The 19,332-nt window shown below is 39.5% G+C and overlaps 1 protein-coding gene across 8 annotated transcripts in view; it reads right to left on the minus strand.

Annotated features, from left to right (window-relative positions):
* Positions 1-19,332, minus strand: part of CACNA1A (calcium voltage-gated channel subunit alpha1 A) — a 340,921-nt gene that overhangs the window by 155,502 nt on the left and 166,087 nt on the right. For all 8 annotated transcript variants that reach the window (XM_067463748.1, XM_067463751.1, XM_067463749.1 and 5 more), the window contains exons 6-8: positions 9,847-9,938; positions 7,695-7,847; positions 7,164-7,351 (exon numbers count right to left, since the gene is read on the minus strand). In XM_067463748.1, coding sequence (XP_067319849.1) covers positions 7,164-7,351; positions 7,695-7,847; positions 9,847-9,938 — 433 coding nt within the window. The remainder of the gene's footprint in view (positions 1-7,163; positions 7,352-7,694; positions 7,848-9,846; positions 9,939-19,332) is intronic.

Consider the following 19,332-nt stretch of genomic DNA (forward strand, 5'->3'; position numbering starts at 1 on the left):
TGTTGTACATGGGAAAACCTTGACACGCCGCATAGATTAAATTGTAGTCCAAAGAAAAGGGTTTGCCATTGCTGAAATTAGAAATCTCACAGAGTTATATCCAGTCCTTTGTTTCCTCTTGTTTAGGAGTCCTTTCGTGTGACGAAATCTGGTATCTTCAAATTCAGAAAACACATTCAGGAGTAATTGTGTTGACTAAACAGTAAAATAAAACAAAATACAGAGAGGAGCAGTACCCTTATTGTCCAACCAAAATGCTCAAACACCTCATGCATTTTTGATAGTCTACTGGCTTCTTCATCAGACAAAAGATCATACAGGAGAAGAAAAGTGACAATGTTGGAGTTGCAGGCCTACATTTCATATTAGACGTTATTTCTATTGTTGTTCAGTTGTTCTGCAGTTTTCCCAGATGTAGCAGACTTCTTTAAAAAATTAAGCTAACAAAAATGTGTTATGCACTCAAATCTGGGGGTGTTCTTACTTGAATGTACATGTTAATTTGTCTTATGAATACAATGAATTCTGCTTTTATACTAACAAAGAGCAGATTAGGCTGTTATTTTACAGATTTCATGTACCTGCAAAGGCTTTTGGCCATATGTAATAAAGTTCAGTTATGCCAATATAATATTACTATGCTTTTCTAGAATAATGTATTACTAGAGTGTTACTGTTGATTTAAAAAAATAGAAAAAAGACTATAAATGACTTCCTACAAAATAATGAACGTTCATTATTATGAGAGAAAATAACATTAAAGCTGTATTACAACACTTAAAAGAAATCTACCTTCATTACTAAAAAGGACCGGGGAGGGGGGGGAGGGGGGGAGAGTATAAATGCCTGAAGGGACAAAACTGTCTCCTGAGCTATTTAATATCCAAATAAAACTGGTGGAAATGGACAGTAAGGGACCTGGGGCAAGGCATCAGTAATGTGCTGATGGCATTCAGCTCTATTTCCGTTATGTCTGAATCAGGAGAGGATGTGCTAGGCAAGGTTTATTCCTGAACACAGTGGTGACTTAAATGAAGCTGAATCCTGAGGTCTGGGGCACTGTGGATGAATGGTCTCTGGGTCCAGGAATAAGGGGATCTGTGAGCCATGGATGGTGCTGCATTCCTCCAAAAGTACACAGTACACATAAAGCTGTATCTATGTATGTATTTTCCACCTTTCTCCCAATATGAGGACCATGGTACCTCACAATGTAGGTTAAAGCAAAACACTGTTTTAAATTCATCAACCAATTAACTAATTATTAAACAAGTTATCATATTACATTTTAAAATTCAATTAAAATTAAATTTAAACCAGTATAAACACATGAAGCATAAAAGGAGAGAACTCCACTCCTAGTTGTAAGATTTACTGTAGCAACTTATTAATAGTCCAAGCGAGAGGAAGAACAGTGGACAGGGGCCTAGTCTAGCTTTCCATGAGAGGAAATTACTCAAACTGGGAAAAGCCACAGAGAAGGACCTCTCCTATATTTTCACAAAGTATGTCTGGGATGGTAACGGTAAAGAGAAAGTCTCCCACAGTATTTAAAATACTGTGTAGAAAATTACCTTCGAGCTATATGTATAAGGTATATACGAAACATCAATGCATTTCATGTTTAGACTTGGAATTCATCTCTAAGCTATTTTATTACCTCTGTAAATGCAAATATAGGTATTTCAAAATCTTAAGAAAATCCAAAATACTTCCCAAGCAGTTTGGATAAGGTATATAGAACATGTATTTCAGATAGTTTGGATTCAAGGTGCATATGGCCATATGAGCATGCTTTGAACAGCATGCAGAAATTGATTGGAAGCCAATGGAGCTGTTGTAACCAAGGAATTATATATTTCCTTTAACCAGCCCTGGTTGGAGCATTTGCGTCCATGTGAAGTTTGCAAACCCACTTCAGAAGCAGACCACATATGCTGTGCCTTACAATAATCTAACCGGTTTTAACCAAGGTGTGTGTCACCATAGTAGAGATGAGACTGCCACATCCAGAAAAAACAAATATATTAGTTTTACCTGCAAACATATGCCATCTGAGCCCCTTCCTAGATTTGGAGATGGTAGTGCACTTGCTGGTAACCTCAAGGTTGGACTTCTGTAATGTGCTTTACATTGGGCTGCCTTTGTACCAAGTTAGGAAACTCCAGTTGGTTCAAAATAAAGCAGCCAGATTGGTTACAGGAACATCTAGGAGTGAACATATAACACCTATCCTAACGTCACTCCACTGGCTTCCAATTAGTTTCTGAGAAAAGTACAAAAGATTGGTTTGATCTTTAAAGCCCTACATGGTTTGGTTCCAGGTTACCTACAGGTTGCTTTTCTCCATACAATTCACCTCGAACATGGAGGTTTTCTGGGGGATGTTTAATCCAGCCTGCCAGAACGTGACTGGCATCCAACACCCAGAGGACCTTTTCAGTGGTCGCCCCAAGATTGTGGAACAACCTGCCGGAAGAGTTCTGACAGCTTTCACAATTAAAGACATGAGTGAAGATCTATCTCTTCCGGCAGGCCTACCCAAACAGTTCTAATAATTAATTTGAAACTTGCATCTTATGTTTAATCTCTGTTTTGTATATTTTAATATATATTTGTGTAAATTGCTGTTTTTAAATTGTTTTTAATTGTTTTTAAATTGTGTTCGATTTTAGCCTGTTCTTGTAAGCCGATCCGAGCCCCAAGGGAGCGGCGGCATATAAGTTCGAATAATAAATGAATAAATAAATAAATGTGTTTTAATGTGTGTATTTTAAATAATGTTTTTAGGTGAATGTGTGTTTTAATAATGTTGTAACCTGTCTTGACCAACATGGTTGAGCAGGAATTCAAATCTTGGTTTCCTACAGGTCTAGTCTAACACTAAAACTACTACACCATGCTGGCTCTCATTGACTCAATAGCTGGGCACTAAATCAGTATTCATTTGAATGTAATTAATTGAATAGATCCACAATAATAAACTTTATTTATATCCCGCCATCATCTCCCAAAAGGAACTTGGGGCAGCTTACAAGGCACTCCAAGTGCAATATAACATAAACAGTACAAGAGTATAAAACAGTATCACATATAAAGTTATAAAACAACCACTATCAACACATAAAATAAAATAAAATAACAAAATTTAAAAACGCAGACCATCTATAGTTAAAACTAGCTGCCTTCTAGTTTAGTTGAAACTAGAATTTCAGTCAAGATCACACTTCCTCAAGTTGTGGTCCTGGATCCATTTCTGTCATTACACATCTAAGGGATTTTCATGACAGGAGTGCCAAATTTCAGCTTAAGCTAATATGCTAGCGATGGTCATTCCAGGATAGGTACAGCCTAGAACCTATTATATTAAACAATGGTAACCTCAAGACTATATTCATGAAATGTGTTTAATGTGGAATTAAGACTGGTTTGGATGAAGCAGCTAGTCCAGAATACACTAGATACATTATTCACTACATGGCATCATTCACTTAAGTACACTGTGTGTATATGTTCCTTTGAGCCACCTTTCAACTTATGAACCCTATGCATTTTGATACAGTTTTCTATGGCAAATAATACTTTGGGTTTTGTCATATCCTTCCTCAGAAATGTGGCCTACAAAACCTGTCATGTACATATTACACAGATGTATTATACTAATTGCCCCAACAGTCTACTACTACCCTAGGTTTAAGGCATTTCTATTTAGCATACAAAGTCTATACAAGTTTTTGTGGTTAATTTACCTCAAGGTATATTTCCCCCTACACTAGGAATAAGCAAGTTCAAGGGGTTTGAAGGCCAACTTTCAGACACTGGACGCATTCTGAACTGCCCTAGTCCCTAAAAACAGTACCAGAAATCAATCTGGTGACTTTTAAAAAATATAAAGTAAAACAAATGCTTAGTAGAAAACTTGGGGCTAAACAAGATGAAGGATTTTCTATGCATCACAACTCTCATTTATGGACCATTTCCCCCCATGGGGTAACACTGTTGTGGGAGAGAAGAGTTCACATGGAGCCACATACAGTCCTCATGATTCCCAGCCTCACGCTGTACAAATTTCCAAGGCCAGTGCAATGGGCAGGGGAAACACTGGAGTTCATACCATGGTCTGAGGATTGCTGTTTAGTACAGAGATTAGAGCCAGAACAGTTTTGGGAGCTGCACGATGGCCCCAGAAGACCAGAGCTGAAATCCTTCCTCAGCCCTGAAAACTCATTTTGTGATTAAGTTACTGCCTCTCAGCCATGGAAGAAAGCAATGGCAAGTCTATGAATAAATCTTGTCAGGAAAATCCTATGGTAAGGGATGCCATAAATTGGAGTTGACATGAAGTCATGTAACAACACAGAGGGGTCTGCTTAGCTTAGAGAAAAGAAGACTGAGAGGGGACACGATAGCTATATATATCTGAAAGGATGTCATGTTGAGCAGGAGGCAAGCTTGTTTTCTGCTCTTCTGGAGACTAGGACACAATAGAGCAATTGATTCAAAATGCAGGAAAAGAGATTCCATCTGAACATTAGTCATTGTAGCCCCTTTGCTGTTGAAGTTGGAGGTTAACTGACTTTGTTGGAGGTTAACTGTTATTTTGTTATGTAGGAATTCTATGTACAATCCTGTTCTGCCATCTATCAACCACTTGGCTCTGCATGACCTCCCCGCTTTATTTTTTTTTTATTAAATAGTGCTTATTAAATTTTAAGCATACATAGGCTAAAATGACAAAGAAAAAATGGTTATACAAAGACATGTGCACTTAACCCCCTCATCTAACCCCAAACCCACCACCACTACAACACCAAAATATAAACACACTAAAAGCTAGGAAAGCAGGATAGGGAAGGTTGACCCCCCTTTTTTAATGGTTACTTAATGGGACTATGAAATCTCAAAAGAAATGTTGAAATGCAGTGTTCATGCATATGGTTCAGTAAGTAAGACTGTCAGTCCTGCACTGTTGTACAACAGTCATAGGATCTGCCTCCTCTGAACATAAAAGTCCCTCAACAACAATGTGTTATCCCATAGCCAATATTTAAGATATGAGGTATATTTTTGAGGTGATGCTTTTTAAAATGAAAAATAGAGATGCACTCATGATAAGAATACAATCCCCTATATATTTCTCACTACTGGCCCCTTTGACACTATCTACAATCAATTTCCTTGAACAAGAACTGTGTTTGACTTCTGGCTCCCTTCCCTTTCCCTTGAGTTTTCTCTCCCCAAATGGGGCCTGATCTACCTAGCTTTTTGACCTCAGGCTTCTTGAAACACTGATTAGACATGCCTCATTTCAGCCATTTCTGTTTACAAAGCTAATCAATGCTTTATCCATAATAGTGATCCTCCAGCCCTGGTGACCTGCCAGTTCCTCTTCATATGCCTCACCCATCTCTTGCTTCTGTCAACCCTGCTAGGTCTGTTTTAAGGCCTCTGCAACATACATGGAGAGCTCTGTTACAAGGGAAGACTTGTGCATAGCCATGCTTATATTGACCATGTCAGTACTGTGAGCTTTGTTTTTCTCTCTTGAAGCAAAGCTTCATCTGAGGTATTAGCAATGGGGAGATTCATCAGAGGAGTCATACCCTTTTTTACTCCACTGTATTTCATGAAAAACACCTATGTCTCCATCCTCACTTTGGCTATCTCACTTTGGAAAACAGATTCTTAGAAATGTGCCTTAATCAAAAATGCATCCTAGCTCTTCAATACACAGAGCTGGCATGTGCTCACCTCTAAGTGATGTGGATTCCCAATAAGCCTGTTTTATAAACTACGCGAATATGTCTATGGACTTCGGCTTTTGTGCCTGCCTACATAAATATTCAGCGATAACTCTATATACTCACATAAAACTCAAAAAGCCTGGGTCAACCTATCCATGCATTAATGTGAGTGCTGTACCTTAACTCTTTTCAGAGAAGGAACCGCACCTTTTTCTGAACCGAGTGGTGAAAGGAAAGTTTAGTCCTGGAAGAGCCTAGTTGTAAAAAAAAAAACAAAACAAAAAAAAAAAAACCATAATTTTGGTCCCCAAACCTGTTCTCAACTTATATAGGAGATTAATTTATATATAAGTATATACTATATATCAGATACCAAGAAAAAACTTCCAATGGATTAATGTGATCTCTCATGGAAACCCCAAGTCATGATCAATGTTTTATCCTTCCTATTGGAACAGAAGAATAATACCTCAAAGTTGGCAGACTACTCAGCATTCAGTTCAACCACAGACCTATCAAGAGTTGACTTTAGAGAAGGTGAAAACATGAATGTGCCGCTACTGATTAAAATGAAGCATGAAAGAGAAATCAGGCTACAGGCATGTCAATATATATAGACAACAGGTGAGTGAGGAATGGGAGTTAAAATGTTCCAATTCCTGTATTTTAGTTCACACTTCTTACTACCATAGCACCTTGAACGCACTTGATCTCATCGGATTTTAGAAGTGAAGAAGGATAGGTCATTGCTAAAACTAGTACAATTAGTACAACTAATTGTGCATTCCTGCATGGAATGAGATTAGACAAAACAGTCTTTGTGGCCCCTTCTAACTGTAAGGTTCTTTGATTTTATGAATCTACTCGAGTCATGGATCAACAGTGAATACTAGACGCCGGAGATGGAAAGGGAAACCTTTGCCTTTGTTCGTTGTTACTGTATAAAAGGCATTGAATGTTTGCCTATATATGTGTATGCTGTAATCTGCTCTGAGTCCCCCCGGGAAGATAGAGCAGTATATAAATAAAGTGTATTATTATTATACTACATCTCTCCAGGTAGAGCTGGGGGAAAAGTTCACCCTGAAGCTTTGTGATTCACTGCTGAAATAACAATCTCACTTAATATAAGGAAGCTTCTAATGTTCCTGTCTCTCAAATTGAAAGATATAGTTCTTATACCTAATTTAAGACAGTACTTGCGTTCTTTCACACAAACTTACAAACCTTTTTGAACTATTCTCAAGAGTGATTGCTTTTTCTGGCATACATATATTTTCTGAATAAAGGTTTAATATAATCATTTTAACTGGGTTCTATTTATTGTATTATTTTTTATAACTGGTAAAGGTGATCTCATCTCATCCTAACATTGAGCAAAGAGGGTTCTGAGACAACATGTGGTGTAATCACACTCACAATATAGAGGAGGTCGGTCCACCCTTCCATGGTGATACACTGGAAGACAGTCAGCACGGCAAACAAGATGTTATCAAACTGCGTGATCCCGTAGTTGGGTCCTTCCCAGTATTCTTCACACTTGGTCCCATTAGGGCAGAGGCGTGATGGTGATTCCTTTCCACATGGAGCTTCTTGTGTGATTTCATCTGGGGAAAGAGTAAAAAAGTGGGGGTTTCTAGTACAATTGTGGCAGGCAGATAAGCAAGAGCAGATAAATCAGTACAGGAGGAAGTACAAAAACACATATATTGTTTACCCAATAATATCAGCATTTGCTCTTCAAGAAGTTGCTTCCTTCACGGTCATTGTGTGGGGTACTCAAGGATCTACCAAACACATTTCCCACCCTAGGCCCCCTTCCATGTGGTGGCCTTTTACAGGGTGCACACAGAGCATTATTAAAACAGGAACCAGTTCCTGCCAGGACAGCTCAAGGACCACCCAAGGAAGGAGGGGATACCACAAAAAAGGTGCTCTATTTATACTGACCTGTATAAATATCCTTGCAGGCCTTGTGAAATTTCCCCATATAAAATTCTAACCCTATGATTGCAAAAATAAGGATTGCAAAAAATAGGAGGAGGCCAATTTGTAGCAGAGGTATCATGGCCTTCATGATGGACTTGAGAACGACTTGTAAACCTGCAGAGGGAAAAACAGAAAGCAAGGCAAGGTATTCACAAAGGAGATCCACAAGTGAGCATAATTGCAGACATACTACAAAATCTCAATAAGACTAAGGAAGGAGCTCTGGTTCTTGCTTTATGCAAATTCCCCATCTCTTCTTTCTAACCTGAGATTCACAATGTGCTCATACCATCTTGAACTGGAAAAAAGATGTCTTAGAGGAGGTTGTCTGTTATATGTGTGTGTTTGTGTGAGAGACTTTAGTTTGGATTCCACATTTGCAGATTTAACTTTGATTTTATTATTCGTAAACTTGAATATGGCCTTCCTAGGAATCTCTAGATTCTCCAATATAATTCCAATATAACTTCTAGCAGAATTGTACTGAAGGGACAAGAGATACCTAGAAAGGTGTTATCTTAGGTTCGAAAAGTAGTTTTTTAAAAATTTGTAACTTTGCAGGGTCTTATACCTCTAATTCTAGTGAATGTAGAGGACTGACATATATATTATTGAGATTATTATTGGTCATGAGATTATTATTGGTTCTTCCACTTGCTGATATGTCAGAATAATAGACCAATTATATCAACCTAACAAGAATTGATCCTAACAATAACAAGACTGCAGTAGCTAATACTTGGCACAGACCACTGTGGAAGTTAAGTTAGAAGTGATCAGATCTTCCACATAAAGTTTTAGATGGAACCTTTGAACTTGATTTTGATAATGGTTCTGGGTTCAGTGCAGCTTCTATTCACACAAGGTTTTACTTTCTTCAGTTTCTAGCATAGTGGTTCTCAAAGTGTGCTCTGTAGAGCCCTTGGGGCTCTGTGAAGTATACTGAGGGGCTCTGCTTTTTTTTTCCTCCCCCAAGCTTTCCCTCCTCTTTCCTACTCCTACCCTCCCCCTCTCCACCTCCCTTGCCCCAAAAGCCCTTTTTCTTCCCCTCTCTCACCCCAAAGCCTTATTTTCTTTCCTCCTTTGCCACCCAAAGCCTTTTCCCCTTACCTTCCTTGCCACCCAGATTCTTTCTCCCTTGCCAAAACCCTATTTCCCTCCCACTGCTCAGGGGGTACTTTGTGCTTTTCCTGCATTGTAGAGGGGGGTTGGACTGGATGGCCCCTGGGTTTGTTCCTATAGTTGTTGTTGTTTCTATTATTATTACAAAAACTAGGTGGCCATCTGTTGAGGGAGTTTTGATTGTGCTTTTCCTGCATGACAGAAGGGGGTTCGACTGGATGGCCCCTGTGGTCTTCTACTGAAACACTGTCAAGTTCATGCTGAGCAAAAAGTTTTCCCATGCCTGATATAAATACAATATATATAATAGAATATAGAATAAATATATAAAGATTTTTGGGGCTTCATGAGAAACTTTTGCTTCAAAAAGGGCTCTAAAGCTGAAAAAGTTTGAGGACCCCGGCTCTAGCATGAAAAAATGGGATATACCATAGTTGTTTGAGATTAATCTCAAGATATAAGAACCTTGGAAACAAGTTTTAGGAAATCACAAACCTGGGTAAGGGACTGGTAATGCAATGCTGTGTTTATATCTTTTATTCAATTTTTATTAAATTTCCAAAAAGATACAACTTAAAGACCCAATTTTTTTTTAAAAAAAACAAACCACACTGACTCTAACATAGAACAACCAGAACAGTACTAAAATAATCCCCAAGTTCTCCCTCCCCACAGCCGTTTATATTTACTCAACAGTAAATCCTTATTTATTCTGTGACACTTGTTCTCAGGAAACTGTCCATAGGATTGCAACTGGATCTCATAGAGGCTTTGTCTGCATATTAGATTTCAAAAGAGAATTACAGTCAAGCACCTCAATCGGTGGTGGTGGTGGTCAGTTCAGAAGTTGTTGGAAGACCCAGGTGTTACAGGAAAATGAGGAGCAATTTGGCTTATATGCTATGAAAAAATGGTAAGACGTGGCTTCAAATCAGGATGATTCAGAATGTCTGCAAGTTATTTGTAGGCTATGAACTGAAAACTAACTTACTTGGGATTCCCGATACGAGCTTTAGTGGCCGGAGTACACGAACCGCCCGCAGCGTCCGCAGGTCAAATTCAGTGCCGACTGTTGCCAAGATGCTGCAAGAGAAAGAAAGGATTTGTAATGAAAATCTGGGACCACAGAACAGAGCAGAACGCATTGTGGCTTTTCTCACAAAGTCTTTCCAAAGTCCAAGTTTCAACTATGAATGTTTAAGATTTTATGCTCAACAGTTTTCTGAAACCTAGGTCTAGAGATGCATATGTAAAATCCCACCTTTAACTTGCCTTGGAACAGATTAATTTTGAGTAAAAATGATGACTCCCTAATCCTATATTCGCAATAGGAAGTAGAGGTGAGATCCATAAATAAACATTAATTGCATTAACAGAATGAAAAAGTGATGCAACAAGGAGAGCCAAGATTTTGACATAAACAATAGTGTGACACAGAAAAGTTGATCATATTAACCTTATATCACCAATTTATCTACATAACAAGAAGATTCCGCCAGCATTGAATGAATGAATATCAAGTTGCCATTAAATCCATTAAAGACACTGGGTGAGTAAAACATGACTCCTAGATGTGACTGAAGGCCATGCTAGACAACAAACCATTAGAAAAAGCACATGTACCCATTAGATGTACCAAAGATATGAAATAAAAAGTGTTTCTGTAGATCAGGTTTGAAAATGGATATATGTTGATCACGTTTCCAAAGGTAAAAAACAAACAAACCCCAACCATCATCCTGCACTCAGCTATATATGCTTCTTTACTTTATTTACAGGAAAGTTAAAAACTTTCTAATTATCCTAGATTGATCGATTGATTCAGGGGCTCATGCACACACATAACTAGTTGACTAATTCACATGTACTTATAATTATGCGAAGGAACATTAGTGTACAATTTCAAGTGTATTGCAGGTTAGCAACTGGCACCCCCTGAAGCCAAATTCAGCTCTATGAAGGATACCAATTGCCCATCTGGACCCGCACCACTACTCACACAAACAACTGCCTACATAAAGCTGCAGAGGAATATGGTGTCAGTGACAATTTTCTTGCTGTCACAGAAATACAGTGGGGTTGAAGCAATGCCCAGCAATCCTCACCCATTTCCCTAAGTGACTCTTCGGGATAATATGTTGCCACGTTAACATTTCCCCCACATTTTCACCAAAACATGTACGCGTTGCAACTGTTAAGCTTAAACTGGAGCCGCCAAAGTGAGAAAGCCTATCTATGTAAACCTGTTTTCTTCTGTTCTCTCCAGGAGATCTGGTTGATTTTCCTTCTGTATATTATTCAGATTATCATTTCAAAGTGCTTAATTTTAATACTCTAATATTTACATTCAATCAATATTTTTTGTGTTTTTTGTTTTGGGACTTTTATTAGTATTGGTTTTAATGTGCTGCTAGCCACTCATTAGGTGGTGAAAGCAGAATATAAATATTTTAAAAAAATTAATCAGTAAATAAAATATTTGATTCCCTTTTACACAGAAAATAAACTGCCACTCTGCACAAATCAACACTTTCTATATTTGAGGGATATTGCTTTCCATTTGTTCACACACACACATGCACACGCGCACACATTGACACACATATTTCAAAGGTAGCAATTCCTATTCCTTATGTGTAACTGGCTTCCATCCCAACTTCAGCTAATTTAATCAAAAGCTGGGGACCATCCCAAGAACTTTGCTTGTGACTGCTTCAAGTGCAACAAAATAAAACAACGATTATGATCATCACCTCTTCATTTTACTCTAATACTTCCTGGACCTATATTGTCAAGAGGTAACACAGCAAGAGCCACCCCTACCCATCCTCTTAGCAACATTTGTCCCTCTATGTTTTTCCTTCTAAACTTAAACATGGCTGCATTTCAGAGGATAGCAACTGTGTTGTAATGAGTTTTTTTTTCTTGCAGCATTCTTATTGTTTTCTTATGGCAATTAAATGTGGACTCAGACGAACCTAATGAGCAACTCTGATTAGGGACCACTTAAGTGCACTGGGCTTGTGAATCAGTACCTGGAGAGAAAAAGCAGAATGGCTCAGATAAACAGAGAGAACTCCCCAATTCTAATCCACTTAAATCTCCTTGTATTATGAGATAGCACTTATCCTGGAATACATATCTTATTTTAATATCTCTGAGTGGGATGGGATCGAAATTAGTCACTAGTCCCTAAACTGGAACTAGTTCTGATATTACTCAAAAGCAGCAAAAGAAAATTCAAGAATTTTATTGAGTCTCTTTCCACACTTCTGCCATAATGTACAATAAGAAACTTGCAGATCTAATTAGCATGTCCTTTGGAGTTCGCACAGCTAGGACAGAAAGGCCATGATGCAAAAACTGGTCCACGCATCCCAAAAGATCCACCTTTCTTTCATGAAACAGTACACTGAGATCTCCATTGTTGTCCTGCACTAACACTGACAAGCTTAAAGATCATGTTTGCCTATTTTTAACATTCTCATAGGTGCAAACCCTTAAATAGCAGTTATTGCCAATTTACAGGGTTTCTCCAAATACTATGTTCCTCCAGCTCCTTCAACAGTGTAAGTTATGACTATGAGAGATTATGTAAATTTAAAATAGTTCCATTAAGTTGAATGGAGATACCAATACACATCCTCTTTCTTGCTCCACTTCTCTTGTATCATCATAATATAGGTACAAGAGAAACATAACCCTAACAGGAGCCCCCGGTGGCGCAGTGGGTTAAACCCCTGTGCTGGCAGGACTGAAGACTGACAGGTCGTAAGTTCGAATCCGGGGAGAGGCGGGTGAGCTCCCTCTATCAGCTCCAGCTCCTCATGCGAGGACATGAGAGAAGCCTCCCACAAGGATGATAAAACATCAAATCATCCGGGCGTCCCCTGGGCAACGTCCTTGCAGACAGCCAGTTCTCTCACACCAGAAGCGACTTGCAGTTTCTCAGGTCGCTCCTGACACGACAAAAAATATATTTCATAATATAGGAGCCCCTTGTGCCGGCAGGACTGAAGACTGACAGTTTGCAGGTTCGAATCCGGAGAGAACACAGATGGGCTCCCTCCGTCAGCTCCGGCTCCCCATGCGGGGACACGAGAGAAGCCTCCCACAATGATGGTAAAACATCAAAAAAAATCCAGGCGTTCCCTGGGCAATGTCCTCTCACACCAGAAGCGACTCTCTCTCAAGTCACTCCTGACACAAAATAAATAAATAAATAAATGATCATAATATACATTGTATATAGAATAAGAGTTCCCTAATTCTAAATTCTGAATCCAAATTGCATGTCTTCTGCTACTCTTTCTCACTTCATGTAGGTTCTGTTCTGTACTCTTTGAAGAAAATGTTTCAGAAATGGCTCATTAAGATCACGACAAGCTTTGGCATTTTTCTTTATATTAAAATACCCTATATTTCACTGTATAATAGTCGCCATCTCATAATAGTCACATTCCCCTTTCTGGGGTCCCGGTTTAGGGATTTTGCAATTCCCCGCATAATAGTCACATACACACACCCACGTGCCTGCCCCTTGGAGCAGCCCCTGTGGGTGAAGGCACGAGAGCTCAGAGGCTTCACCTGGCTGCCGCCAGCAGATTGAGGCTTCTAGTCTCAATCGGATAACATTATTTTGCTATCTAAAATATAATGCATTTGAATTGTGACAGTATTAAATACCAAACTCCATGGTTTTCCATTGGTTGCAATTCGAATGTGGTATTTGTGATTACATACGGTATTCTTCTTCCTAATTAGAATGTATTAATTTTGTCATATTCTTAATTGACACTCCTTACCCACATCCCCATAGGCTCCTTTACTGCCTTACATCAACATCTGCCACTACAAAGTGTAGATGTTACTTTTAGTGTATGTTATTATATTTTAAGTTCTTCAAATAATTTTTCTAAGCTTTTGTCATGTTTATTTACAGTTGAAGCATATATGTGGGGATTTTTCTACTGAGTAGATTATGTTTTGCAGTATGCCATTGCTTCCCAAATACATCATACTCAGTATCTTAAGCTATATTTGGTTGGGTCCTGACCAAATACGCTTGCAATTCTCTTGCAGTTCGTACTGCTTTAGCAGAGATTTGTGTTTCAAAAGAGCTCTCAGGTGTCAACCAAATACCTAACTCATAGCATCAGAATTTTCTTCCTTTTCATTTTTATTGTATTGTGCTTTATCCTCCCCCTTACATATTTCATGCATTCAGAATTCTTCATTTTACTTTCTGGTCAAGGATATTCAGAGCCACTTAACACTTGCCAGAATTTAGTTTAACAATAACAAAAATACAGGGAATGACAATTCACTTTTCCATTGCCTTCAACATCCCAGTACTATGAGCAATTGCCATGGCACACCCATACCAAATCTCCATCAACATCTAGATGGGAATTACTGGCAATATAACTTCTCAAGGCTCCACAGATCTCCTGATCAAACTCCTCCAAAGTCAAGGCCTTTTCCAAGGTCTGGTGAATTAATCAATATTCAGTGGTCTTTTCCATCACTCTACATCACATCCTTAAAAGCGTGTTCCTATTCTGATGATACAGTACATATCATAGGCCAAAATTATGTCACGAACCCATGGTGAAACCTTACGGAAAAAAAAAGGTGTTTCATGCAAACATAAACAAAAAAACTTTACACAGACATCCCCCGTATCCCACACAGATATGCAAATATGTGTTTGAGAAAAAAGGGTACCATGTATTAAAGTACAAATGCTGCAAAAATCTCCAGTATCTGCTATGCCCTATCTACCACAACTGTATTCACAAAACCAAATTAAGTAAATCTTTCTACTGTCACACCTAGTAACAGTGTCTTTCACAGAGGAGGGCAATTAACACAGTGTAGAAAGCAGAGGTATAGGAGATGGGGATCCTAACCAGCCTGCCCCCACAAGTAAGGTCTGTATTTTTTGAAGACTCGGAACTCTATTCCAAACATTCCTACTCATCTTGTTTTGTAGAATCATGACCTGGATAGGTAGAAAAGAATAAAGAGCAACTAGACATAGAATTCCATTGAAATTACATTAGGGAAATAGCAAATATTGTCTCAGTATTGTGGCAAAGAAACGGAGGTAAGGGAAAAGTGCAAGATGGGGGTTCACATTCACAATTTTAATTGTCGGAGTAATTTGTTTCTTTAGCAGGCCACTTTTGACCAGGCCTGCACAACCTGTGGCCCTCCATGTGTTTTGGACCTGAAATTCCCAGAATTCCTGACCACTGATAAGCTGGCTAGGGCTTCTGAGAGTTGGGAGGCCCATCCACCTGGAGGGCCACAGGTTGTGCAGGCCTGCTTTTGACCAATACAAATCATTGTCAGAACCTACTATGCAATTCAGAGCTAGACCACAGAAGAGGTCAAAGGGTTACCCCCCCTCCCACCACACACACTCCTTATCTGAACCTACTGAAGGAGACGTGGTTCCCTATGCACGCTGTAGAGTGAGTAACAAAAATAAATAGCTTCTAGTTTATTGTCCAGTTTTGCCTTCAGGTAACAAATATGGGAGGCATATAAAGCTATACTGTGGCAACGATAATGGACAGACTGGAAAATGGCAAAGCATGATTTTGTTACCAAGAATATTGGACCAGGACCACTACATTCACCTCTGGACAGAAGGATCTGTTGTCATGTATAAGATGGATATGCAGAATGAAGCAATTCTGGAAATATTCTTCTATCTGGCTTATCCCCGTTATGCTTCAGAGGACAATATAGGAACTGGTGCATAATGTGTCTTATGCTTTGAGTTATTTAAAACAAAAATTTAAACTTTACAGCATAAAATAAAGTTTTCAAGAGAATTAAAGGATGTTTGACAATTCTGCTGTTGAGGCTTAGTGCCTAATTTCGCAGGAATGCTTTTGGCTTCTCTATGAATGAACAAACCCAGGACTTCATCACATCTTAGGGCATCCATGGGGCAGCAGGTCAAACTGGCATTAAGCACTTCACATCACCCCCTTCCCATGGCACAGTGGGTTAAAACCTTGTGCCAGCAGGGCTAAAGACTGACAGGCTGGAGTTTCGAATCTGGGGTGAGCGCGGATGAGCTCCATCTATCAGCTCCAGCTCCACATGCGGGACATGAGAGAATCCTCCCACAGGGATGATAAAACATCAAAACATTTGGGTGTCCCCTGGGCAACATCCTTGCATACTGCCAATTCTCTCACACCAGAAGCGACTTGCAGTTTCTCAAGTTGCTCTGGACAAGAAAAAAAAAACTTCACTATCGCATGGGGGAAACCGTCACTGCCCAGCTTCCTCCCCACACTGTGCCCAGCATTCAGAGTCCTGGGAACACAGGAAGTTCTCAGGGCTCTGATCTATGAAGTTCCCAGGATGGAGCCAAGACGGAGCCTCGCCAGAAGTAACCCTACCTCATGTGATGGGGTCTAGCGAAGTCCATCCTAGCTCCATTCTGAAAGTGTCATAAGATGCAGCCCCATGTCATAAGTGTCATAAGATGCAACCCCATGTGATGAGGTTGCTAGATCTGTGATGAAGCATTCTGCCATGGCCAGATCCTCAAACAGTCCAACTAACAGTATCCAGACTCAGCATTGGTCTACTTAAATACAATTTGCCTCTTGCTATGAAAAAATAAGGAAGATGGGGGGCATACAAAATCATGTTGTGGCCAACTGCAGCTCCATTTTTGGGCAGGCTCATATAATTTGCCCTGTAAATAATATATCATTAAATTCAATTGATACACAAATGGAATCAAAGCTGTCCAATTTGAGATGGCGTTGTGATAGAGAAGCACTCACTATGTGGAGGCCAGCCATAAGTAAATCTAGATTTGAATCACAAGCCACCAGCTGGTTCTCAGCACCCTTGCATTTTTTTATTTTTAATGACATAATTATCAAGGCCATCGAGGCTATAGATGCCTTGAAAATATGATCATCAGGAGAGTATTTATAGCAGTGCTGGTGTTAAATCGTTTGCTCTGAAAAAGCCATGGGTGATTTTTTTGTCATTTTCCCTTCAGCAAAACAAAGAATGTGGTAGAAATGGCTCATGAATTATAAATCCACATGTATCCCAATTAATCAATGGCAATGCCAAGATGATACATATCTTATCATGCCAAAGTGATTATATGCATACAGCAGAAGACTGCATAACCACAACAGACTCAAAAGCAGAGCATGGTACATTACAAAGCCTGTGAATAGTCCAATACAACTGATATATATATATAGAGAGAGAGAGAGGGGGGGGGGAGAGAGAGAGAGAGAGAGAGAGAGTAATCGCTCTAAATCAGTGCCAAAGTTGTTGTTGTTGTTCATTCGTTCAGTAGTTTCCAACTCTTTGTGACTTCATGGACCAGTCCACACCAGAGCTCCCTGTAGGTTGTCACCACCCCCAGTTCCTTCAAGGTCAATCCAGTCACTTCAAGGATACCATCCATCCATCCTGCCCTTGGTTGGCCCCTCTTCCTTTTTCCTTCCATTTTCCCAAAGTGCCAAAGTAAAAACACATAAAGATATAGGAGAAATATTCTGATTTGGCAGTTTAGAACAAAAGATTATCAGTTAAAGTCTGTAATTCTTATCTAACTGAGGCTGCATCTACATTGTCCTATAACCCATTATTTGATCCCAGATTATTGGCTTTGAACTGGATTATATGAGTCCGCACTGCCAGATAATCTGGGATAAGCACCTTGGATTCAGGCCCACGGTCATGGTCTCAAGACCCCTGCTCTATTAACTAAGCCTGTAACAATCCCCTGCTTGTGAAGAATAGATTATTGGATTCATTCCTCACAAGCTCTGTTTTGCCTGCCACTGCAAACTACCTCATGTGGAAAATGAGTCAGGCAACCTCAGATTCCTCCCTCCATTTCCTGGCAGAGCTCCTATGTCTTGAAAAGATGCATGGACAAGCAGAAATACAGGATGCAAGCTTTTTTCCTTTCATGCAGATGAAGTAATGAAGAAAGCTTCATTCATATATATCAGCTGGCTCTGCAGATTCTCTAGCACAGGAATGCTTTGAGGAGAAACTGGCCATTTTCAGGTGCAGCAGTTGCAATCATATTTCTTTTAACTTTGTCCTAAATCAGTGTTACACAAAGTGATGGTCCCTGGACTGATGCCGGTCACTGAGCTATTGGCGGAGAGTACCTGCTGATTTTCCAGGAAAGGAACAAATAAGGGCAACCCAATAAGAACAAATATGGTCCTAAACCCTGCCACATTGGAAAAATACAACTTCTGGTGCCTCACATCAGATAGTTTGAGAAACACTACCCTAAATCACAAAATTTACATCTCTAGCCTAATTGATACTAAGGGGGATTGTCATATAGCAACGTTGGTGGCTGCATTTCACACATGGTGAAAATGGATGGTCCTTACTGGGATTAGATCTTTGCATATCATTAGATGTCTCAATGTCACGTATAAGCCTTTAACCATGTTCGTGGATGGCACAAAAACTGTCAAATAGTGATGGGGTACAATATATCTTCTGATCCTTAAAGTGCCACAAGCTCACTCTTTTATGTAATTATTGTTGCATTGGCTCATGTTCAAATTAGCAAGAACAATTTTCACTCTTATTTGTGCAGTAGCCTCCTTCCGTGTATCATTACACACGATCACTAGTGGTTGAGTGTGATCGTTTTCCAAGGGTAGAGTCTTGGTGGTGGGTCAGTAAGCGACTGTGGAGATGTATTCTGGATTCAAATGGTCTTTCCCATTGAGGACATAGATTTCCAGATGGAAGGCAGTTCTGACAAGGAGTTGCTTGGCACACCTTCCTATTGGCATGTTTCTCCCTTTTGCCCTCTATTTGTGCCTATTCTAAATCTATAGCACTGTTGGTAACAGCTGACCTCCAGTTCGAATGCTTGAGTGCCAGGGCTTCCCAACTCCCTGTTTATTCCACAGTTTTAAAGGTTAGCTTTAAGTCCATTGTTAAGTCTCTTCTGCTTTCCACCGATATTCCGTTTTCTGTTCTTGAACTGAGACTGAAGTAACTGCTTTGGGGGTAACTGTTTTGGGAGAAGGTTGATCATATCCACTGTTCATCTGGAGGGGTGGAAGCCATTTTGGGATTCAGGCTGGATGTGAAATAGAAGGAAGGCAGTTTGCAAGGATTCTTGTGAGGATTTTTCTGGTGGAGAATAAAAGGGAGATTGATAGTTTCCATAGTCTGTTTTTTTCTCCTTTTTTGAAAAGGGTGATAATAATGGCATCCTTGAAGTCCACTGAGATCTTCTTGGTCATCTACACTTTTAAAATGAGCTTGTGGAGTTGTTGTGCCAACTCAGACCTGCCTTGTTTAAACATTTCAGCAGGGATCCCATCAGGTCCCCTGGCTTTGTTATTTTTTTTTAAGTTGGTTGATGGCTTTGCTGACTTCTTCCAAAGTAAGCAGTGCTGCAATCTCACCCCTAGTTTGTTGTTGTGGGTTT

Source organism: Anolis sagrei, chromosome 2 (assembly GCF_037176765.1).
Source record: "Anolis sagrei isolate rAnoSag1 chromosome 2, rAnoSag1.mat, whole genome shotgun sequence".
In the NCBI taxonomy this organism is placed as follows: Eukaryota; Metazoa; Chordata; class Lepidosauria; order Squamata; family Dactyloidae; genus Anolis; species Anolis sagrei.